Source organism: Struthio camelus, chromosome 6 (assembly GCF_040807025.1).
Source record: "Struthio camelus isolate bStrCam1 chromosome 6, bStrCam1.hap1, whole genome shotgun sequence".
In the NCBI taxonomy this organism is placed as follows: domain Eukaryota; kingdom Metazoa; phylum Chordata; class Aves; order Struthioniformes; family Struthionidae; genus Struthio; species Struthio camelus.
In genome coordinates, this window is record NC_090947.1 from 14,568,684 (window position 1) to 14,593,141 (window position 24,458).

The 24,458-nt window shown below is 41.7% G+C and overlaps 1 protein-coding gene across 8 annotated transcripts; it reads right to left on the bottom strand.

Annotated features, from left to right (window-relative positions):
- On the bottom strand, positions 1-23,797 carry NAB1 (NGFI-A binding protein 1). 8 transcript variants are annotated; one of them, XM_068948309.1, is made up of 9 exons: positions 23,635-23,788; positions 22,679-22,789; positions 17,517-18,350; positions 11,790-11,923; positions 10,719-10,770; positions 5,086-5,196; positions 2,567-2,708; positions 1,253-1,402; positions 1-154 (listed from the first exon to the last, which is right to left on the bottom strand). In XM_068948309.1, exons 3-9 carry the CDS (start codon positions 18,333-18,335, stop codon positions 66-68), a joined length of 1,497 nt encoding a protein of 498 aa, XP_068804410.1. In that variant the 5' UTR covers positions 18,336-18,350; positions 22,679-22,789; positions 23,635-23,788; the 3' UTR covers positions 1-65. The 8 variants fall into 8 exon arrangements, with proteins under 8 accessions (XP_068804410.1, XP_068804412.1, XP_068804413.1 ...); XM_068948311.1 differs by having other exon boundaries at positions 1-157; positions 1,277-1,402; positions 23,635-23,787; XM_068948312.1 differs by having other exon boundaries at positions 1-157; positions 1,277-1,402; positions 22,637-22,789; positions 23,635-23,787.
- Between the last annotated feature and the right edge of the window lie 661 nt (positions 23,798-24,458).

Consider the following 24,458-nt stretch of genomic DNA (forward strand, 5'->3'; position numbering starts at 1 on the left):
TCTCTCTCTCTCTCTCTTCGGAAGTTTCATTCTTTATTGTGATACCGTTATCCAGAGCAGAATGACTATCTTGTGTCTTCAGGTTCTGTTTTTATGACCTTCCTTTCTATGTTGTTAAAAGCCGAATGAGGAAAATCCTTTAAAATACCAAGGCCTTCTGTGTTAAAAGAAAACAAAAGAAGAGATGATGTTAAAGAAAATACTGCTTGAAACAAATATATTCTGGTCTTAATCCAAGAAAAAGGTCTATGAACTATATGGATACTAACAGTTGAAACAATTAATTCTGCCTCCTACTGGGCTTTAACCCAGATTATAATTATAGCCACACTTACGTTACAGTGATGACAGATTTACTTCAGTTCTCTCAGGGAGCAGGCCTTAATGGAGATGCACTCTTTGCTAGCATTTTGAAAGGGAATTGGTAAATGATCACCAGCTAGAAAGTTCACCGATGAATAATCGATGAGATTGGGACAGTCAAACTGCAAAGCTGAGCTAAGATTACAATACACCAAGGTAAGGCTCCGCTCTGTCTTCAAAATAACCTCTTTTGTATCTCATTTTCCAAACTCAGGTGGGATTTTATTATTACTCCTAAAGCTGAAGTTGTGAGCATCTCAAGAATTCCTGGCTTTACCTCAGTGCACCAGTTATTACATGGAAACTGCTGATACAGAAGTCACAAGAAGGCTTCTTGCCAACCTCTACCAAACTCATTCTGAGTTACTCCCATTGTCAGAGGCAAATGACAGGATAAACAGTGAGCAGAAGTCAGTGAATCGAAAACCCAGTCCAAGAAACCTACTGTATTATTTAGTTCAGAGTAGAAAAACAATACTAGGTCTTTATAAACCAGACTTAAAAGTCCTTTTTTATAAAGAGCCTATTTATAATTTGATTGATTTATACAGAGTGAAACCATGGTATAATCAAACCACTTTACAATTACAGCAACATAAGTATTTAACAGAGTAGTTCTGGTCAATAGTTTATAAGGACTGACACGTGCCTGAACTTGCTTATCTGAACCTAGTAACTGCATTTTCTAAGCTTATTCCAACTAATGGTCATCCTCTTTCTAGACTACAAGTAACATTACTCTTAAGTTTTGTCCTAAGCCTTTGTTAAAAGGTTACACATAAAGCACAACAGAATAAGCTACGCTCTTCACTCAGAGACACGATGTAGTAAGTAGTTCACCCCAGTCTTGCTAAGAAACTGTGGTTCTTTTACAAGGGACAGCACTAACCCGAGGACTGAGACTTTGCCTCACCACTGGGGTAAAGTCGGATCAAATCACTGCACAGAGGCTTTCCAACATGCTGTTCTCCATCAAGTGAGATGTGTTGCAACTGTCTACTTGGCAGATTTGACATTCGGAGATTCAACGGTCTCTCACCTGGAAGTTGTTCACAATGAAATATTGATGCATTAAGCAGTGTTAAAAATCAAATAAGAGACTTAAAGAAACACTAATTCTATTAGAAAAAACACATCCTGAATTCCAGTTGCTCAGAGAAGATTTCTAGCAAAACAGGGCTTATGCAAGTGTGCTGTTTTGCAGACTATTCTCTTCTTATCAGACCACAGGCACTGCTACAAAGTGACCATCAGCCATATAGAAGTCTCTTACTCTGATCAAAAAACTCTTTAAGAACCTACACAGTCCCACTCCACAGTGGATAAATGTATAAAAAAAACCCTCACACTCAAGAGGAGCTGGATCTGCTCATCTAATTCTTCTAGTATACTTGTATACTGCGTTGCTTGACCAACGTACACAAATGAAATACTGTGGACTAATGTTTATCTACTTCCTTAGCTTCTCCCTCTACTGCTTTTCTTCCCTCCTTAAACAAAACTTGCCTTTAAAAAAAGAAAACAAACCAAAAAAGCTTCTGGTTGTATTTCTTGCATGTGATTATAACATTTTCTCTCATTTCACAACAGTAAAAGAGAAATCCAAACAGAAAGCACTCAAGCAACCCAAACACTCCTAAAATTAACCCACACTGATGAATAGCCAGTTAGTAAATTGCAGAGATAATCACAGAACTATAAGCTTTCTGAAGAATAACAAATTATGAAGAATATTATAATAACCTGCTTACGTCTAAGTAATTTAGATAGCCAGCTCCTCAACTGCACAAACAGGGAAATAAGAAGGGGTACCAACTGCACTATAAACTTTAATTTCAACTTCCACAAAGTTTAAAAAAAAAAAAAAAAGCAAAATTCAACATTCTGGTGTATTTTCACAACTTAGGATAATCCTAGAGCCAAGTTCTACCCTTAGTGAGTGCACCTCACATTCTTCCCTCCCCACATGTTATCTTTAGGGAAAGCAGCTTGCCCAGAGATACATTAGAGTAACAGAGCAAAATCTGCCTCTGCATCTGAATGCATTATTTAGACTGTAAGCACTTCAGGGGAGAGATCTTGTCTTGTCCATTCAGTACTCAGTGTTGTTTGTGCTGTGCTAGATAAACAACATCAATGACAGCAGTTGCATAATATCAAATGCATTTGCTGGCAGCAATGCCATGCCTGGAAGCTACTGTACCTTGTCCATCAGCATTATCTAATGCCATGCCATTGGGGCTGTGCTCTTCCGAGTTTTGCCTGTAACACCCTGTGGAAAGACGTCTCTCTAATCCAGCCTGGTTGCAAAGAAACTCCATCTGTTTTGCCATCACCTTTTCAGACTGCAAATAAAGCAAAAAACCAATCTCTCTCTATATATGCATCTATATATAGTGAGTCTAAACACAGGAGAAAAACAGTATCAGATGATAAGACTAACAGCCTAGATATGTTTTTTGTTGACTCATATGTACAGATGTGTGCTTAACAGTTTCTTCAAAACTATCAAGCAAACAAAATATTTTTGCAGCCATAGATGTACAGTAAGAATATCTCTGAGTCACTCAAAAGGACTAAAAATGTCAGCTGCTGTAGTTCATCCATGCAAAAATGCAATGCTAAATTCTGTTCCTCAAAAATGTATTTTCTACACTTTAGGACTGCAGGTTACCTGGAGAGAAACTCAACAAAAGCAAAAGATAACATCTTAATCATCCAGTTTAGCTCTGCTCAAATGTACGTCTCCACAAAGTATTCCAAGAGCAATGGCAACATCTGCTAAAAAACTTATGCCAAGATTTCACCAGACATCTTGGAATCTTTATTTCAGGAAACAGCACTATACAAGCTTAAAAATCTGCCATCCTGAAAGTGTAGGATGACAGTATGTTTGTGGGGGATAAAGGTGTGAAATGTCTGTCTAGAAGAAGAACAAGACCTATACACCTCTAGAGAGTGAAATTAAACAATGCAGTGCAACGTGGGAGGAAGTGGCGTCTGAATGTTTGTCATTGCCTTTAATGCCAAGAGAATTTTAACTTTCAATATAATCTTGCTGAGAACGTAAATAAGCATCTTGCAAAAATAAAATCATAAGTAAAAAAGAGTTGATGTAGAAGAGCCACAATGAACATGAGAAAAACAGAAAGTATATAAAATTAACACCTAGGTATAATAAGAAAATACCTGAAAGAGAAATGAAGTTTCTCTTAATTGTTTCCACATAGCAGAGATGCCTATCAAAAAGAAACAACGGAATTTTGCAGAGCACTTAACTTTTTTGGGAGCTGATGAAAGCCCTGACTTCCCACAGAAGTCTGCTTGCTAAGCATAGTTCAATACCTTACAAAATAACGACAGCATAGCAGACCAGCACAAATTCAGCTTCTCCTGCACAGCGATGGCCCTGAGAACAGGGTAAGAACGTGACTGATACTTACTTACTCCGATTCAGAGGTCTTCAGGTTCTGCAGAAGAACACTGAGCCCTCAGGCTTGGTCTTCGGAGGTACGTAAAGTAGTAAGCTATTTTCAAATAGTCTACTTTCAAGTGCACTTTAAGTTTGCTATTCCCTGTCATGCCTATTGTTACTTTTGAATTGTAAAACATTTTTTCTAATAAAAAAGTTAAAATTCTCATTCTTGTTATCTTTGTTGTTTAATTGAGATTAAAAAAAAAATCAAAACAAAAATGCCACAAAACCAAAACATTTTAAACTGTAGTGTTTCCGATCACCATAAAAGAAACCGTAGAGCTGAAGATGTACTAGAGCGTAACATAAATTTCTATTCCAATAGAAATGGCCAATGAAAACTTTAACGCACACACAAGATCAAAATAAGCTTGCAAAAAATAAGTTCATTTGGTTCGTTATGCGATATCAGAACACGTAGTGCAATCACTTTTTCATATATCAAGATGAACTGAATTTGCATGACTGTACTAGAGCACTACTTTGCAATACAATAAAAGAAAAGATAACATATCTATTCTCAGAAGACAGGAGTACAACTCTTAAATGTTGTCTTACATGAAAATTTGGTGATTTTATTTGCCCAAATCAGCTATACAAAATAAGTTTGTTGCAATTTAACAGGAAATCCCTCCTTGGCAACCAATTGACAGTAGGAAAACAGGAATTGGGGCTCAAGGCTGGGATACGCTACAGAAAAGACAAAGAAAAAACAGAAACTGGTTTTGATGAATAAAAAGCTTTCTGGGTGTTCTGCAAACACTGCACTTCCACCAGGCTGGGTGTTATTTAGAAAGGCAATTTATCCTCTCAGATCCAGAGGTCCGTTTCCTAAATACACTGGACTTTCTACCTACAGGAAGCATCATAGCTGAGGACTCCAAGATCACCTACTCTATTTATTCCACTAAACTCAACAACTAGAACTTTCCATTTATAGCTGAAAACGCACGTAATATAGCACATACTGTACCAACAGTACCTGCTTGCTCCCAACAGCCAATCACATCTTTCTTTTCAGGCCTACCAGACTAGATCGTTACCTCTGTAGAATGAACAAGGGTAAAGCTGTAGCCCTGTCAGAACAGTTTCAGAAGGTAAATCCTAATTAAAAGCGAGGCAATCACAGCTAACCTAGGCAGCCTTTGCACACTGAAGGTAGTAACTTTAGTCATGAAAATAACACATCAAAATCATTGTACAAAGACACAGCCTCTATTATTCACAGTCTCACATAGCTGATTTACCTGGGAATTAAGAGCTGCTGAGTCTTCACTCTTTCCTTTAGCCAAAGCAAGGGGCATTTTGTCCTGCTGATAGAGCGTTTGGACTGTGTCCTGGAAGTCAGGATAACCATCCTAACGAGCAGAAGAAGAAATCACACAGCAAGAGAGACGTTATTATTGATTTTTCACAAAAAAAGTATTCCTGAACTTCTGCCAAAATTTTGAACTGGAATTTAAGTGATTGTGCTATACACTTCATTTAAGTATGTATATAAAAAGCACACAGCTCCTTCTACAACAACTGATCTATATCTAACATGGCACAGTCTACACAGATCTACACAATCATATCTCATCTCTCCCAGTTACAATGTGAATCCAGACTACTGTCATCACTGCAATCAAATAACTTAAATCCAGCCTTGCCAGACAGATTGAGGCCAATGGTTTTTCTCCTTCTTTATATACAGCAGCTTTGGGGGTTCTTAAGAAGTCTAGTTTACATGTAGTCAAGACTATAGGGCAGCAGCTAGATTTACTAACCTTAAGAAACTGAGTAAAGCCTCACAAAATTCACCATGTTTCACAAAGAAACTACACGGGTATCAAAGCATGGAATACCACCATTTTACAAGTAGAGTAACAAAAGCTTTATGTACCATGGGAAACCACGATTCAGTAATTCTTTCAGTCTCAAACGGTTATGACATGCAAATCTCTTTTGCAGCTTGCATATGCACAAATGAAAGTCTGCTAAACTGTTAAACTGAATTAATTGTTGAAGCAAAGGTTCAAGATGAGAAATTTATCCTGCTAGGGAAAGCTCACGTAAACCACAAGAACACCCATAAATGTCCACAAAAGCACACTTTGGGTGATTTTGTTAAATTAAAAGAGGAAGCTAGAGATCTTAAGAACGCGTCAAACCCAAAACAGAGACACTCATACCTGAGGAACACCGGACTCAGAATATCAAATATATGCCAAAATATGTACGTTTTTCTTTGGATTCTGAAGGCACATGACTGGAAGGAATAAGATCTTTGGCAATAACTGAGGAAACAGGTTACATTTCAGGAAGATGAAAAGCTATCTTCCAGAAAAAATACAGGGAAGAAACCCTACAATGTCTATGCAGTCGGCAGGCTCCACACTGACCTGTACAGTGGTGGTCAGACCTTTGTCAGCCCATGCCTCAATAATGTAATGCCAATGAAGTTACCCTTCACACTCATTTAAAAAAAAAAACAAAAACAAAAAAAAAACCTTCCTGAACACTGTATATTGCTTTCATCCATCCAACATACTCTCCCCAGGGAAAAATAAAACATGATAGGTATGTAAAAATTCATAACCAGGTAAACTGCCACAAAACCTCATCCTCTAGAAACAAAGACTTAGTAGTGCATTTCCATAAGTGCTGACCACTTTTCTAGTTAGACCTGAATTTGTCTGGGAGAAGAGAATGATTACATGTACGAAGACGAAAGAGGGAATGCACAAAAACCTATCACTCAGGATCATATTTTTGCAACAAATCACGTAATGTGGTTCTTTAAAATGCATCTATGATCACATGCCTACACAAAACCAAAGGCAGTTTCCTAAAAACAGGCCTCACAGCTTGCTGGTGACTGCTGCCTGCGACTCCTGCACACAGCTCTTGGACGACAACGTAATTCTGTATTGCCTTCTTGAAGGTCTTGTTGCTGGCCCTTCTCATTCCCACTGCCCTGTCAATAAGGACTGATGACTAACAGGTTGTGCTAGGCAACCTGTCCCACACCCAGTTTGTCTGCCTGTTTCTGCTGCCTCCTAGGTCGGCAGGACCCTGCTGCATGCAATGTAGCATTTGTATTTTGCCATGCTGCTGGCTCAGTTGTTTTTCAAGTGGCTTCTTACAGCAGATGTTCTCAGTCCCACATGTGCTTTTTCGTTCGCTCTAATGACATTTTTCCTATGCAAACAGTAGGTTCTACTGCTTCTGCTGTTTTCATGAAGGTGACAGAAATCCCACACTGGTACTGGTATTCTTTTCAATCTCCTCAGCCATGACGGAAGCAGGCATAGGTCCTTTCTCTCCTCTCTCTCTATCTGTACTGGCACCAACAGGAGATGTTTCCTCACAACCTCCACTTGGATCTTCCATTCCTGTCTGTGTCCCCCCTGCTCCCACCGAGCTTTGTGAAATTAACTTTCGCAGGCTTTCCCCACTTCTCCGTTCAGCAAAAAAGGTGATGCCGACACATCACTGGCCCACAGAAAGCAAGAGTGTTTTTAGTTTTCCCTTTCTTTGCCCTCTTGACTGTCAATACTGTATCTGGAAGGGTAATCTTTTCATTCACAATACAAAGCAGCAGTAATGATGATGAGCAGGCTTTCCCTCTGTGCCTTTTGCAAAATATATCTGAAACTTATTTTGCTTTCTGAGCTGGTGCCTCAACACCTCAGCGCTCTGAGCAGTGCCGGTACTGAGTCACCAAAGATGACAAAATAAGGGATGCCCCCGCCCTGCTAAATCCATGCAAAAGAGATGGCTGGTCCATAGGAAGAAATGCTGTTTCCATCCCTGTTCTTCTATCCTGCTCTTTGTCCAGAATGGATTTAGGAACTGCAACTCTGTTTTCTATCTGGTTCCAACTCCTAATTCATTCCATACCTTGTTTCATTCCCTCTATGTGATTCTTTGTGTGTGATTCTGCGTTTGCCTGGAATTTTTTTTCCCCTCTTCTCTGTACACTTCACTCCCACAACTTGCCCACCCACTCTACGAATAAGAGGGGGAGCACACAGGGGAAGAGAAAGGCTTTTACAGGTAATTTGATGTAATTCACAGCATAGTGTTTCTTTGTAATGCTTGTGTGAGTTCTGTAGTCAAGAGGAGGATAAATTTACAGTGGTGGCTGAAACCCAGCAGCGTTTAAGCTTACACACAAAGCTCTGCTAGCTCTGCTCAAGTGTGACCTTCAGAATCTCTATGGAGGATTTTTTTAATTATATTTTAGGAAGTTGACTCATTTTTTTTAAAGTAATCTTTTGCACTTAGCCAAACAGGGTGTGAAATCTTTCCAAATTCAAGCACTAGCATTTTAGACCAAGCTTTGCAGAGGACATTAGTCACTAACGGGCAAAGGAATGGTTAATCAATATAGAGCTCAGCCTTGCCTTAGAACAGAAGGGCAAAATGACCTTCGCTTAGAAGAAAAAAAGAAGAAAAAAAAACATTAAAGCCAGTTACAATAACAATCACCTGTGTTCAGATCCTCTGCATAACACCAGTATTAGTGAGCTATTCTGAGACAATGTGAAGAATTACAACTTTCAAAACAGAGACAGTATTTCTCATCCAGAACAGAAATGTTCTGTAGCGTTTGCTACCACTTTCATTTTACCTCCACTTTTCAAAAAAAAGAAAAAAATTCCCAAACATAATACTAATAAACACAAATTTTTTGCAAAGTGCAACCCCCAAAAACTGAAACACCACGTGCAAAAGTAATCTGTATAATAGTCCCTCCCTTAAAAAAAAAGAGAAAAGCCCATGATTTGCAATGTACCTCAGACTCGCAATGCACCAAAGTAACTGTCTCACTCCTTAGAAGATTCCTAGATTTGTTGGGAAAAAGGTATTTATAATGACACCAGTCATTTTATAGTTAGGTAAGGCTATACTACTGAATGAAATATTTAATTTTCCATTTCTTATTTTGAAAAAGCTTTCTGAAATAGTCAGTGGTACAATTATCCTAAAATTCTACTAAAAAGATCATAAGCACTTAAAAATATTGCTGGTAATTTTAAGTTAAGAAAAAAAAAAGCCCTACGTAAACATCTTCCTCAGAATTACTGAACTAGAAAGAGTCTTTGAAGAAAACAGGTATTTAAGAAAAAAATATTTTCTTATTCAGAAAATAAGAGACTGTACCCTCCCTAAGGTTGTTCTAATCCTCCCCTCGCTCCCCCAAAAACCTGAACTTTCAGCCTATATTTTTCAGAGCTCTAATTTTACTTTCATTTCAACAAAGATCCTACTTAAAAAAAACAAACCACCTCCCTGCAGTGTGTCATTTTAGATGCTTGGTTATCATCAATTATTACTGAACAAAGGAAAAACTTTTTAAAGGTGAAATCTATTAGCTGTGGAGTATCAGGCAGAGAAGCGGCAGCTCCCCACACTAGATTGGATGAAAGAGGGAAGAATCAAGCGACCATCCTGCCATATATCGGTCAAGGCTGATAATGGTATGAAGATGGATTAAATCACTTAATGCAGCTTTTCCTAGCTCTCTTCCGGACTGAAGAACAAGCACAGGTCAAAGCAACTCCCCAAAACATCTAAATGACATTACAGAATTATCATCAAAGCTGCTAGGGAACCCTTAGCACACATGTATAATTTTTATTATATAAGCTCAGAGTACAACTGTACACAAACCGCTTGAACTTAAAAAAATTCTATTCATAACTGGCTTTTCAAAACTAACTGCCCTTGCTGGGATTCATCATGTGGGAAAAGCCCTTGTACATATAACAAAGCACCGCACTGCTGAAAAACAGTAGGCCTTACAATTGGTGCATCACTTATCACAGAATGAGTTAGATATGAGAAATATGTATTCCAGAATACTACAAACCTTTCCTCTGCAGTTAAAGAGTAAAGAATGTATCACATAGCTGTGTGACATGCAATTTCAGCACAGGTCTACTATACATATTAATCTGCATTTATACATTTTTTGGAATAGATAGCACATTAAAAAACCTCACAGCACTACAGATGAATTAGACATTCATGTAACAGTGAAAAGACAATTAGTTTAAAAATAAATAAATAAGGAACATCTACTATTCTTATGAGGTATATGGGTGTATATATATTTACTACTTTTTATGCAAGTGACAAGGGCTCAAACGTACTTTCCAGCAGTGGAAACTCAAGAGAGAGTTATTCTACATATATTCTGATTCTGCACTCCTAACAAGAAGCTCCCAGGAGATCTTGCATTTCCCTAAGCAAAAGTTCATGCAGGTATACATGTTAGCTGTGCATACACATCATCTTTATATAAAATTAATTACAAAAAAAAGTAAGTAAATATCTACAAGTCCAACAATGCATGTTTACGTATAGTTTTCAGTTAACTTTTGGCTTCTCAATGTTGTGGGTTTCAGAATTTATAGCAGCCAGAAATGGCCAATATGCTGCCATTAATTCCTACTCAAAACACTCTGGACTCTGTAACATTCTGGTCATGATGAAAAACTGACTCAAGCAATTAAAAAATACACACACTGACTTCAAAGCAGTAGGCCTTATGGAAAGATAGTTCCCATAAGTTCTCGAGTTTATTCCACTGCAGGAAGTCAGTCAGTCCCATTCCTCCCCCTCCTACCCACTTGGAGGGCAAAACATTGAGAGTTAATTTACCATGAAGCAAATTGTAATCTTAATCTTTACCCTTTCTCCTACAGGTTCTTCCTATAAGCATTTATATTTCCTGAAACAATGGCGATACTTGCTCTTGCACACACATGCACATCACCTCTCTGTCAGATTCTTTCCTGACAAGTTTCTTTAGACAGATCCCTGATCTTCAAGATAAAAATCAGTTTTAGCATGCATAGGTCAAAATGCAGGAGTCACAATACCGTACCTCTAGCTTAATCCTCTTTGGTGACAGTTCATCCCTTTCTCCACATTTAGATCTAGAAGAAAAGATACATACACTATCAGAACACAGTAGATTAAACTCTGATTATCAGAAACAAGCATGAAAAAACAGAGTCAAGACAAAAAAAACCACCACCACCACCACACACACAAAACCCAGGTGAGAACAAGCGAGATCCTCAAAAAAGCCTCAAATTCACTTGGACTTGGCAGTGAAAAAAATCATATTGTCTTCAAAAGCGTCCAAAGATCCACGTATTCTTCATCTGAACAGAAGGGAAACCTACTTGAGCACAGAGAATTACAGAAACGCCTTTGGCTTTGCCTACCCTGAATAAGCATACATTTACATTAATTGACATTGAAGAACAGAGAGGGAAGGAAAAGCACAAGAATTACTAGAACTGTACAAAAATATATTTGAATTATATTTTATTAAATGTCAGGAAGTTAACATTTGACAGCAACACACCAAGTGTCAGGATTTTTCATTGCATTTATTAATTCTAAAGTTTTAATTGTTTAAAAAAACAATCATCATGCCTTTGTTACTTTTTTGGAAAGTAGTTCACTGAACATTAACAACTGAAACTAGGATTCAGCTTCAGTTCTTTTAAAGCAAGTTTGTAATCCACTCCCTGTGGCCTTTGTCTTTTTCATTCCCTGAAAACTAACAAGTCAGACATTTAAAAACAAATGAACAAAAAACTCCCAATATATATTCAGAAACTTTGGCTACTCTGTCCATTTATATTAACCTTGAAATGAACAAATGCCTCAAAGACTTAAAATGCTAGTCTCTCAGATGCCACTCAGCACACTAGTTCATTACAAAATCTAAAAAGCTAGACAAAAAATAAAAATTCAGCTAATTACTGCTAATCTTAGCAGTTTGAATGCTTCACGACTTACATAGCACTTTCCTCCTCTCATCAGGAGAGCATTTTGCTAGCTACAGAGCAAGAAGAATGCATCTCTGCTGCTTCAAAATAAACACTATCAAATTGACTAGTTCACTAGAAGTAAAGGTCCCTTGAGTTAATCAAAACCTTACTTGGTGGTCCTGTAAGTATACTTGTATGTAACTTCTCGAGAGATCTGCCGAGCTAGCGCGAAGAGTTCATCCCTCCTGGTCAACAATGCATTATCTTTTACACACAGCTGAGCGGCTGCTTCATTAACTGTGAGCTGGGAATTAAACACAAAAAACAGAGATTCATGATCTTGCAAACCTTTACCCATTGCGCTTGTAAATGTACTTATTCTTCTGAAATAATAAAAGATTTCAATGGCAAGTAAAATTACTTAAAATTGTACACTAAACCCTGGAAGGTTTCTTCAATCTATGTATATCCTTAATAACAGAAAAGCCTCCAGAAAGAAAAAAACCCATATATATACACATAGCTGCTGCACTTAACATCCTTTAAGGTAAAATGTTGTTGTAAGACTCGCTTAATGTGCACTGCTTGTGCCTCATCCCAGCATTAATTAAATTTCAGTATAAAACAGTAGCTCTAAATGTTCAGTGTTTGGCTCCCAAAGCCTAGTTTACAGGGAGTACTATTTTTATAAATGCAATATGCCCAGAACTTGAAAAAAACTACTGACAGTGTGGGTACAGATGGCTTTCCCTGGCGAATATGGCATAAATTCTGTAGAAGGTGATGGTTTAAGAAACGATTAAACTTTTTTTAGCTATGTTTCTCACCCTTATGTTTGTGAGGACTATCTTCAGACATGAATTGAATGCAACTTGTTTCAAGGATGTTTTCCTGAGCCTGCTGGGACACATTTCTAGTGCCTCTGCTGTTGGCAACAGTTTCATAAAGAGATATTAAAAAAAAAAAAAAAAAAACAGCCTTAAGTTAAGGCTCAAAATGGTTTTGTAATGCTTTTCAGTAGCCTACGGGAAGTGGTGATACCGTCGTGAATTATACCAGCTTAACAATATTGCCGTTTGAAAAGCCTATGATCAACAGTGAGGACAAACATCAAAATTTTTTATGAAAGGAGAGACCCCAAAACCCAGATGTTGGAGATGCTGTATAAGAGATTCCCTGCTCCTTGCACTCAAAGAAGGGGCTGAAGAGACATTTTCACCTGCTCTTCAGCTGAGGGACAGCTGACACTTGTAACGAGACATAACACCAAGCAGACCACAAACTATTAAGGGATTTTTTCCAAAGTGCACACAAGTGTTGAGCCCTTTGTTTTTTTAAAATTAAGCAGCTTTGAAGCGATTAGGCTTCTCACAAATCAACAAACTTTATGTTCTTTATCTGCCTCAGGCTAGTGAATGCTGTAAGGCAGCTAGGTTTTTCACAGCACAGTCAGCATGCTCATCATGGACTGAGTTGTATCATTCTCGTTCCTTGACCTAACAGGGCTGGCAGTGTAAGAGAGCAACTGTGACCCCAAACACCTGAAATACAGCTCTAACCAGAAGCTTTTTTCATAGAAGCAGATGGGCAGCGAAGCAGAGGACAGACCAGCAGGTCTGCAGTTACATGGACTCTTTTGGCAAAAAGGCCGTGACACTCAGTCCTTTACCCCACGTTACTGGCGAATTAAACCATAAAGGCTGGCAACTCACCTAAAATATTGCAAAGTCCATCCCCGAAGGATGGAAGCTGTCACATAACATGAACATAACAGGAATATGCTGTCTTTAACCACAGTTTTTGATATCATCAGAATTAGAAAAAAAAGATTTGCTCTAATGTGATGCTAGTTCTCTGGGAGATTAAAAAAACCTAAAAATAGGCATCAAAAGAGCTGAGATTCTCTCAGCAGTGAGTGCCTGTGCAGTGTTTCTAGTAAAACCCCATAAGAAACTGCTGTCCCTAGTATTTCATAAGCATTTTTCCTGTTTAGCATAAAAGCATCTGACATGATTAGCATATTTCCTGTGATACCTGAATGCTAATCAGACTGCAAACATGCCTTCTAATACATAAGCTGGATATACTGCCTGATCTCATAGTCTCTGTAGAGTCAAAAATCTCAGAAACTAGATGTACAAAGGTGAGAAGTTTAGATTTAATGTGTGAAATATCACCAGGATACTATGTTTCTATAACATAGTGTAATAAAATAACAAAGTATTACCCACTGGACAGAAGTAGTTGTCCTACAATGTCTATCTTTTCAGAAAGATCACAAAATAACACAAACATAAAGGATTAAAACAACATTTATGAAAAGAATTGCTACCCAAAATAAGTATTAATTTCTGTAACAGTAATAGCTGTTACTTTGCACAGGATAATATGGTTAATGCTTACAAAACAGTTCAAGTTATTTTTTTATACCTTGCTGAAGCGTTAAGAGGTCGCAAACAACTGAAAAGACTGAAAATGTTTCAGGTATTTGTAGACACGCTCTGATTATCCTAATACCTGAGGAAAGCTAAACGTTTGTTTTTCCTGGTTTCTCCTTTTAGGTCGCATTAAGACTTAACACATTGAAGTACACCGTGCTTCCTCCCTTTTCAGGAGGCATAACACTACAGCTAGAAAGTGTTGTATGCCTAAAAATAACGATTCCCTTCACTGAAGTCCTAATGATACAGAGTAGTATATAACCATAGAGACTATACAGAGAGGGAAGGATATATACCAGATATATCCTGTATATATTCCCACCTAATGGGGTTCACAGGTTCCCCCACTAAAAACACTATTAATAAATACCAAGCCCTAGTTTCGGTGAGTCAGCAAAAGAAAAGGAAGACAATGAGTTCGACTAAATTCGCTGCTTGTATTTCTTATTCCCATTTCTCATACTGTGCCTCTTAAACAGGATTTTCTTCTGTTTTATAGGTAGCTGGACAAGCACTGAAATATTAACACACCAATTACAAATCTGACTCAAACATGCAAGAGTCACCGAGTTCAAGGGCAAGCCTCATACTCGTTCTTCCTTCAATCCAACTTAAAACATCAAGTGTTCCTCATACATGAAAAGCTATGTAATATTGAAACAACAGGTGGACGGATTAAGGACAGTGTATTTATTAATATTGGAACTCCTTTGTTCCCAAGACTCTGTATCAGATTTTATACTAGATCAGTTTTGCACATAGATAATCCTACTGAACCAATAACATACACTTTCAAAACAGCTCAATACCCACAGCACTCACTGGCTTCTAACAGCAACTGAAGACCTTTGAGAGACTTTGGTGCTCACATTATAACTCAGAAACAGTAATAGTCTCAATAGTTTACCGCTAAGAATTCCATCAAGTTTGAGTTAAATCTGTATGCAACTCTGTTCTGCTCTGGAAGTCAGAGATGCCATGATCTTCTCATTAAGAAGCTATACGCTACTTAAGCTTTTTACATTCACGATGAAATTTACTCAGCTTTTCATTGCCAGCTGCAAAGAGAAACTTTGAGTGTGAGGCAGAATGACAGGCTTGGGATGTATTAACCCATGTAGAAACACAGTATCAGGACAAGCAGAAATTTATCTTCCCAGTTGTTTGCGGTCCTTCCTTCCCCAGGGAATTATTTAGAAGTCATTGAAAACAGCCATTAAAGTTGAATTTACAAAAGGTAATGTCTGGTTTAGTAAATTTTAAGCAAAGAGCAGTTGCCATGTATAGCAAAACAAATTTGTATATTTTCTACTTTAAAATGGAAATAGAAAGCAAGCTGTTCAAGAGAAAATTTTGTGAAATCTGGCCTTAAAAAAAAAACAGTAAGCCCATTATGAGCAAATTCTTCCAATTTGCACATGTGCAGTTCCCACCAAGTTTAAAGAGGCCCCACATGCATCAGTGAGGCAGAAGTCAACCACATATTCCTTTGATCTTGTGCTCTTAATCAGTGATAGTGATAGAAATATTTCCTAAAGTCAAACCCCACTCTCATTCAATTTTTAAATATGGCTTTACAATGACGTAGTAAAGATCTGTAGAGCCACATTAACACACTCCTCCTACAGAGGAAAGTAGCCCTCCTTTCTGCCAGTTCTTTGCTACACTGCCCCTTGAAACTACTCCCCCAGCTTCAGAGCTGCCCTCAAGCCTACCACACATTTTACACAAATGCTGACCCCAGCACCCACCTCACATTACGCTGCTGGATGCCAAGGAATTATACCCTTGAGGAGTCTGCCCAGCCTTCATAGTATTTTCACAGCTGCTACCTCAGAGAGAAAGCGACTGCAAAAGCATGCTGCTGTACATGCTGTAAATCTTGAGTGTCTCTAACCTAAGGTAAGGAGAACCCCATTTGCCCCACTCCAGATTGTACAGCAATGCATATGGATCATCTACCCATCTAAGCCTTTCATGTCCTGCCTCCATCTCTTAAGCAACTTGTCCTCTTACAGGAGAGACTTCTGCAGAGACAGAGGAATAAGACAAGATTTGTTCCTGCTCACTGGATGAATTCATAGATATACATATTCAACACAAAGCCGATACGTGAAAGCTGCACAATTAAAACTATGCAGCATAAGCGTAGCTGACTACTGATAAGTTCCCTTGGAAGTGTCTCCCCAATTTGTAGTAACAAGTCCTTTGAAGTCACTGCTGGTGATAAACAATTGCTCCGTAAGTGTAAAAACGCAAACAAAAAGCTAAATAAGTATTCTTTGTTTTCATTTCCTTTGTCCTTCTCTCAGGAGCATGAAGAGAATCTACTCTATGGATAACTTGCATACCAACCTTCTTTTTGAAGTGAAATAAGTGTAAAACTAGTACAGTTTTCTGGCACCCCTGCAACATAAACACTGCCTCTCCTTTTGGGAGCTAACTCTTACACGCCAAATTTTAAATCCAACTGAAATTTTGCAATCATTTAACTGTGAAAATGCTGAGGCAGCATTCATACCAGCAGTGTTTTGGCACTGCTTTGAATTAATGTTTGTTCTCCTCTTGTACTGTACTTCGGCACTAGGGAACTATTCCCATCACAGACACACCTATTGTATTACAACATATGCAGCATGAGCTTCAAGAAAGCCAGAACAGAAACGAAGCAGGCCTGAATGCATTTTTAAGAACAGGAAGCAACACAGATGCTCTGCAGGTACTGAAGAACAAACCTTCAGATTTACAGTCACCCATCAATACTGAGGACACTCCTTTCCCTTCCTTCTCACAGCTCTCAGCCTGCACTTCACTTGACTGCCTAAGACCACCGTGCCCAAAGAAACATAGATGTTGTACAATTAAGCTTCATCCCGATCCAGAAAAATAACCAGGTTGAGGGACCTCATCAGCAGAATTATCTTTAAATTGCACAAGCTACAGAGCAGGGTCTACAGGTGAGGAAAGTTAGCGTAGTAACCAAGCTGGGTGAACTTGTTCCAGAAACAAACCATTTTAGTTATCTTCAAAACAACCAGTCTCTTCTCAAAGGGGCAGGGGAATTTAAAGACAGGACTGGTTTAGAGATAGGACTGGTTTAGAAACATGCCGAATGCTTAGACTCCCAAGGGACAAGCTCTGTGCAATACTGGTTTGCTATTTCCGTGCCAAGCTATTTCAAGCCTCTGTTTGACAGACCATACCAGTGACTGAGCACTCTGATGACACGAAGTTGAAATCATCAGCGCATACATGCATACACACCCAAGAAAGGGCACTCCTACTTCACGCAAGACGTCTGTTCCAGGGCAGGCAGGGCTGGCTATGGCCCTTGCAGACACACAATTCTCATTACTCAATGAGAAATGTCTGTATGAAAAACATACCCTATAAACAGCATCTCATAAAAGAAGTAGGAATAGGGGAAGAAGCTCACTGCAGCTCAAGGGATTTTACCTCATGGAGGGTGAGATGCTTGCCATCCTTTCTTTTCGAGTCAAATCTGCCATATATTGCACTGTACTTCCTGATCTCCTCCTCTTTGTGAGGGTCCTCATCACTCATCTCAAAGATGTGACCAATCATCTTTGCCAGTTTTTTATTTGTTTTCAGTAACTCCTTGGCTTCATTCAAGTCACTTTTGGGCAGGGAGGGAACCATACGTTCCACGCATTCAGCAACTGACAGAGCAGCAGCGGCATCCAGGGTCTCACTGTTTTCCTTTGGTGAAGCTGGAGAGCCAAGGTCAGCTGGGGAAAGACTATGTTCACTCTCGGTAGTGTGATGTCCCTGCCAGAGTCTCGGTTCATTGCCACTCTGCAGCGATAAGCTCCCCACCACATCAGATTTGCTTGCACCCACGCTTTGCACGCACGTAGTGGCAGCACATTTTGGAATCTTCAAGTGAGGCTCTCTGGTACTACTGTTCCTTTCATAACTACTGCAGGATATCCCCAGCCAAGCAGGAGAGCCTTCTGGCAGTTTATATATTGGAATGCTACTGACCGGTAAGGAAGTGAGAGGTTGGTTAAAAAGACCAGGGTTCGTGACCCAGTCCCTCAAAGCCTTCTGCAGCCTTCGGACATGAAGTGGCTTGCTAGCCATGCCTACAAGAGCCATTATCTCCAAAAACTCCTCTTCACCTGCTTCACAGAGCTGCTGGACATCATCACCACCCTGCTGAATGAAGGCATCGAAGTAGAATAAGAGATTTGCTTTTTGCAGTATTCGATATAGCTGCAGTTCCCCAAGGGTTCTGGGTAGGGCTGACGCCATCACGGATGACAGAACCTGCAAACAGAAACAAAGAGAGGATGAGCATCGGAGTGCCAACATTAAGATGCATTCCCCCCACCACCCATCCTTCCTAGATTTAAGACTGTTAAAGGACAACATATTCTCTTCTCATTATACAAACATATCAAAATGAAGAAAGGGGCTACAGTTTTCTTTTTCAACTAGTTAACATGTTATCAAGCAGGAAACTTATTTCAGGAACAGAGTGGATAACTGAAACATTTGTGGGGGGAAAAAAAAGAAAAAAAACAGCAGATAGTTGCAGTGCACCTACAAAGAAGATGATTCAAACAAGAAGCCAGCTTGTTTTCAGCATTCCCACTTCATGTTTGTTCCCAAGAATGTCACTCAATATTGCTCACTGCTTCTACTTGGCTCTTCTTTATATCTTCAGATCAAAATGATCGCAAAGCAATCCGAACAACTACTGAATACTTGATCCCCTGAAGAAAAATTCCTCGGTTTTGACTCTCTTTAGTTCTCAACTCAATTTCCCCCATAGCATGGAGGACTGTAAGAGGAAAGCAAGGAAGAAAGAAGCGTTTTACAGAATCCCAGAAGATTAATAAAGCTGGGTCAGTAAAAGGGTATTTCAGGACCAAGCATTTCTAGCTTTCCCCCTTTCTTTAAAAAAAAAAAAAAAAAAAGCAACAACTAATGCCTCTGCTGATCTTTATGGCAGCAACATCCACAGAAAAAGCAAAAGTTCTGATAGATTTCAATATCCATAGTTTAAAAACATTCTGAATTCACCTGCCTGTTCTGTTTATTCACAGGCCTGCACATCACTGATACTTATGTCATGAAATACCATTCAACAATACAGCAGTTGTGCTCTGAAGGCTCCCAGCAGACAAACCGCAGCAGTATTCTACCCTTACGACTGCAAAAGGATCATTTCCCCAAGTTTCAACCCCAAAAAACAGTTTCCATAAAATCCACGTTATCCACAATTATCCTGCAAATAAACACTCCAGAGAATTCTAAGGTCACACACACATCCCCCTCTTAACTCCGCAATGGCTTTCACAACTACAAGCAGATAATTTCCAATCTTACTGTATTAAGCTAAACCACCAATCAACAAAATCTAAAGTATGTAATTTGCAGTTGGTGGTGAAAGTAACAGAACTAAAACATGGAGCGAGTCTGCTAACATTACCCTGGTTCTATCACTTTGCACTTTAAAATGGACAGAATAGCAACCTAAAAATCAGTACTTAAAGAACAATCTGTACACACCACACTTTACTAAAATGGTCTCCAAAAGACCAAACAACCCCCCCCCCAAACTGATGCAAGAATGAATACGTTTGTGTGCATAACAGAAGACTGCTAATCAAGAGTAATAATGTAATAATGAGGCAGTAATAAATGTAATAATGAGGCAGAAACTACTTTTACATGTTAAGTACTCAAAAAGATGCGTAAGAAACTCAAATGTGAGCTTCAATGAGGAAATCCTTCAAATGCTATATAATTCAGTATCTTAAAAATTGTTTACCTCTCAGAAGTTCTTATAAAAATCTTCCTATTCCATACAAACTTTGACAAGGCAAACATCACTAACAGCTGGCATAACAGCAGTATTTCAGTAAACTGTTCCTACCCTCCCATTTCACATGCTAGGTTGACTTTCTCCCATCAATACCAGAAATTAATTTATATAACTGTTAAAAGAATACCCATTTTCTCTGAAAGTCATCCATCCTTGCACAAACATCTACATAAATCTACATAAACGGTCTTGGTGCAGAGAAGTAAATTGAATTCTGAGAAGAAAGCGGCAGTGGAATTACACACAGCCCAAGAGCTCCAGGCAAGGCACGGAGCTAATTTTTCCAGCCCACAGGCTGGAAGAAGCAGCAATAGCCCATGAACAGTCTTTACCTAGAGGCTTCTAATCAACAAATCTCCTCATGTCAGATAAAACTGGATTAATATGTAGCATGGAGGCGTCAGTAGCGAGTCCACAGTTCAGAATGCACCGAGATTTGCCTTGAAAACAAGACTGAAGTCCCTCTGTTTTGCACTTTAAAGACCGATTTTGTTTTCCAAATTTAGCACAATAACTCCTGCGAGGACCATGCAAATTTTCCATTTAAGATCACTACTAACTTCTGCGGAGAACATATTTTCAAACACTCCTCCTTATGACCTTTTTTTCCCTCCTCTCATTAAATCTAGTTCCTTTAGTTCATCTGCTCTCACCCCAACACCCCGAGTACTTCTGAACTTACAAAACAGAAATGGTCCCTCCCTTCTTCAAGGGAGCCTTGCTACGTGGTCAGCTACACTGGTTTTCAGATGTTACTGGTCTGTCCCACTGGCTCATCTCAGCTCACAGACCACAAAGCCAGACAAGGACGTAAGCTAGTCAACGTGGCAGAAGATAACGAGGACCGGCAAGGAAAATAGTCTGTGGGAATCAGATGGGATTGCTGAGCCAGAGGGTACTGAGCATTGCTATGGCTGCCTGGCTCTGCCAACCAATCAGGCGATGTCAAAGCTTTAGTGCACCCACTCAAGTCTCTGTGCCATATGTCTTTCAGGTGACCTGTAAGCAGTATTTTCCACTACTGTCATTCTCATTTCTTGATGCAGCAGCAAAAGCGCTTTTGGGGCAAAGAGTAAACATGAGAAGAGGTTAAGCAATGAGAAGACACGTAACAAGCACACATCCAGGAGACTTGTGCATGCTCCTCACCAAGGGGAGCACCCTGTGCAAGACCAGAAGACACCATGTGCATTTCCCCTCTTCCACAGTATCCTTGGTAAGTCATAGGCCTTCTCATCTGCAATCCTAAATAAATCTGGTTCAGGAGCAGCAGTCTAGTAACATCCTCTGGCAAACCACAAGAAGCTAAGCAGAACGAGTTGCTGCCTTAGGAGAGAGGCAGCAGATCATCTTCTAAGGCACGTCCAACTGCAAACCCCTTCATGGCAAGAGACAGGAACGTAAAGCTGGCATTGGAGGGTCTGCAAGAATAAATGAACGCAGCAACAGCAGTTTGAACTGCTGTTTCTCCCATATCCGAGCTCATCGTCCATGACAAATAGTAGGGAAAGACAGCCTGAGATCTGAAGCTCAGAAGGGGGGGGGAAGGGGGGAACAGAAATATAAAGTAATACAGAATACCCGTAGGGAGTATGGGAACACACAGGGAAGTGCAGTTGTCATTTACATTTTTCACTTATAAACAAACAAAAAAGCTAGGAAATTCCCTGTAACAGAAAAAGCTGTTTAAAATACATTTAAGGTTGCATACTGTTATAGCCACAGAAGAACCAGGAAATCACAAGTTAAATCTTCACTCAGCCTTTGCAACCCACAACCATGCATTCTCATTTTCCACATTACCTCATTCATATCTACAGCCTACCACCCCATACACTCTGCTCCAGACACTGGATGTCACCTTAACTCCAACCCCAAATATAACTCCTAGCAAAAAGAAAAACAACAACAAAAACACCACAGTGCTACTAAATATTTGTAAATAATCAGTGCCAGAATTAAAATGTGCTACTGCAACTGACTCCATCTATGGCGACAAACTGCTTTGAGAGCAGCTCAGCTCAATGTTTTAAAGAACTGGAAAACACCTATTTCTACCCATTCGGCATGGTCAGAGTTCAAAGCTGCACATTTCCTGGAGCTGGCAGGGAAGACACTTAGCTGCAGTAAGCAGGTGGTGGACATTGGTGAGGCAGTTTGGAGACAGAAAACTCAGGAGTTCTGGGATATAAGCATAGGGCAAGGACTTATCTAACAGTTTTCCTGCCTTTTTTTAAGGTCGTACCAGAAGCAAAAGTGATTGAGCAACCCTAACTGATTTTCAGAGGAATAGTTTCAGGTGAAATATGTTTGAGCTGTCACCAATTAAGTTAGGAATATGCATAAGGAAAAAGTGTGGAACATCAAATTCTTGTATTTTAGGCAAAAGTGATTATTTCATAATATATCTTGATCACTTTAGGCATTTTGAAAAGTCTCTGAAGACAAACTGGATTTGGATTTGAGAGCTGGCTGCTTTGCATATTCATTACATTTTTTGCAGCATTTCCAAAGGACTTTTAGCAGGAGAAGAAAATTACATGTAGCTGCAGTAGCTAGACTTAGCAAATTAAATAGTCTCGTCTAGCTCTTGAATGTGCCAAAATACAATCTATTAAATAATTTCATAGTCAAATACAGATGTATATCTTGCTGCAACTAATAAGAAACTTGAAGCATGCAACAGTCACATAAAGAAAAAAACAAAGCCCAAATACTTTACAATTTCCAAGTATTCACTAGAGCTGTTCCATCTTGACTTCACCTTGCTGTGCCAAAGCGATCCAGAGGGTTTTATTTACAGCTCCTAAATATTAGTTACAGCCAGAACTGCAGCTCTGATCTCCACACAGCTGTGACAGACTGGTTAACAGAGCTGATGGGAAGAAGGGGAGAGAAAAACAAAAGCAAAAGAAGTAGGTGTGTGGTGGTGGTAGTGGGGAGGCTGAAATTTATGCTGATACAAACTCTACAGTCTTTAAGTTTGATAACAAAAAACATGCCTAAACACAGAAGGCCAATAATATCCTATGAAGAGGAACGCAAGTCCCTCATCCCTTGTGCCACGCCGTATTCAGACTCTGGCAGAGAAAAAAACGCTCTCAAAAAAGGAAAAAAAAAAAAAATCCACAAGCGGGTTTATTAGTGGGGACGGCTCTCTGTAAGGCTACAGGCACAGGAGCGCACACGTTTCTGCAAACGTGGGTGAGCGTGCCGCTGATGAAGTAAACCAGACACCTAAGTGCAGGAGAACTGCCCCACTTGGCCCGCTTTCCCTGGCTCCCGCAGGGGGCAGCTCTGAAGCCGCCGCGAGCGCCCCAACGGCCGCCGCGAGCGCCCCAACGGCCGCCGCGGCGGTGGGGGGCGGGAGCGCCGCGGCCGCGGAGGGGGCCCTCGCCCCCGCCCCGCGGGCGCAGACAACGCGAGGATGTTTCCGCACTTTCCGCCCACTCCCTCGTCCCTCGCTGGCGCTGGATCTCTCCGGGAGTCACCCACACACACACACACCAGCCCGCCCGCTCCTTCCGGCGAGCTGCGAGCAGCGCCGAGAAGCGCCGCGGCGGCAGCGCAAACGCTGGGGGGCGGAGGACACGGCGCTGCCCCGGCTCCCTGCCCCCGCCGCGCCGGCCCGGCCCGGCCGGGCACCAACTTCGCGCCCGGCGCGGTCCCCCGCGCCCCGGCGCGGCCGCAGGCGCCCCCCCGGCGGCCGCACGTACGTACTTCGCAGCCGGCCGCCGCCGCGGGCCGCCCGGGCCGCTCCTCGATGCCGTCCCGCCGCCGCAGCCTCAGCCCCGCAGAAGTTCCTGCCAGCGGCCCCCCCGCCTGCGCGCCGCCGCCGCCGCCGGCCCAGGCTCCTCCTTCCCCATCGAGGGGGCGGGTGGGCGAGCCCGTCCCCGCCACCGCCTCGCTCCCGCCGGGGGGCCGCGCGGCCGCCCCGCCGCGCAGCTCGCCTCGTCGCGGCTGCCGTGCGCGCGGGCGGGGGCGGGGCGGGGCGGGGCGGGCGGCGGGGTGGGGGGGCGGGGGGGAGCGGCCTGCGGCGCCCCCGCCCCACCGCCACCCCCCCTCCCGCGCGGTCACGTGGGCGAGGCCCGCGCGCTCCGCGCCCCGCCGCCCGCCCACGCGCGGCCGCCGCGTGACGCAGCGCCTGGCGGGGGCCGCTGCCGCGCGGGGGCGGGGGCGGGGCCGGGCCCTGCCGCTGCGGGCGGGGAGCGGGGAGCGGGCGCCCCGGGGGAGCGGCGGCGGCGCGGGGCCGTCCTCCGGGGCGGGGAGCGGCCGGGCGGGGCCGCGCCGGTGCCTGCTTGCCTGCCCCCCGCCGCCCTGCGCGCCGCCTGAACCGGGCAGCGGGCGGGCAGGGCGGGCGGGCGGGCGGGGGGACACGCCGCGCCCCGGGCCTCCGCGCTGAGCGGAAAGGGGAGGTCTGCGCGGGTGACGGCGGCCGTGCGGCGCGGCCGCCGGCCACCGGGAGCGCTGGCCGCCCGCGGCCCGCCCGCGGCTGGAAGGGGGCGAGCGCTCCGCTCTCGTGGGCTTGGCGGGAGAGGAAGCGC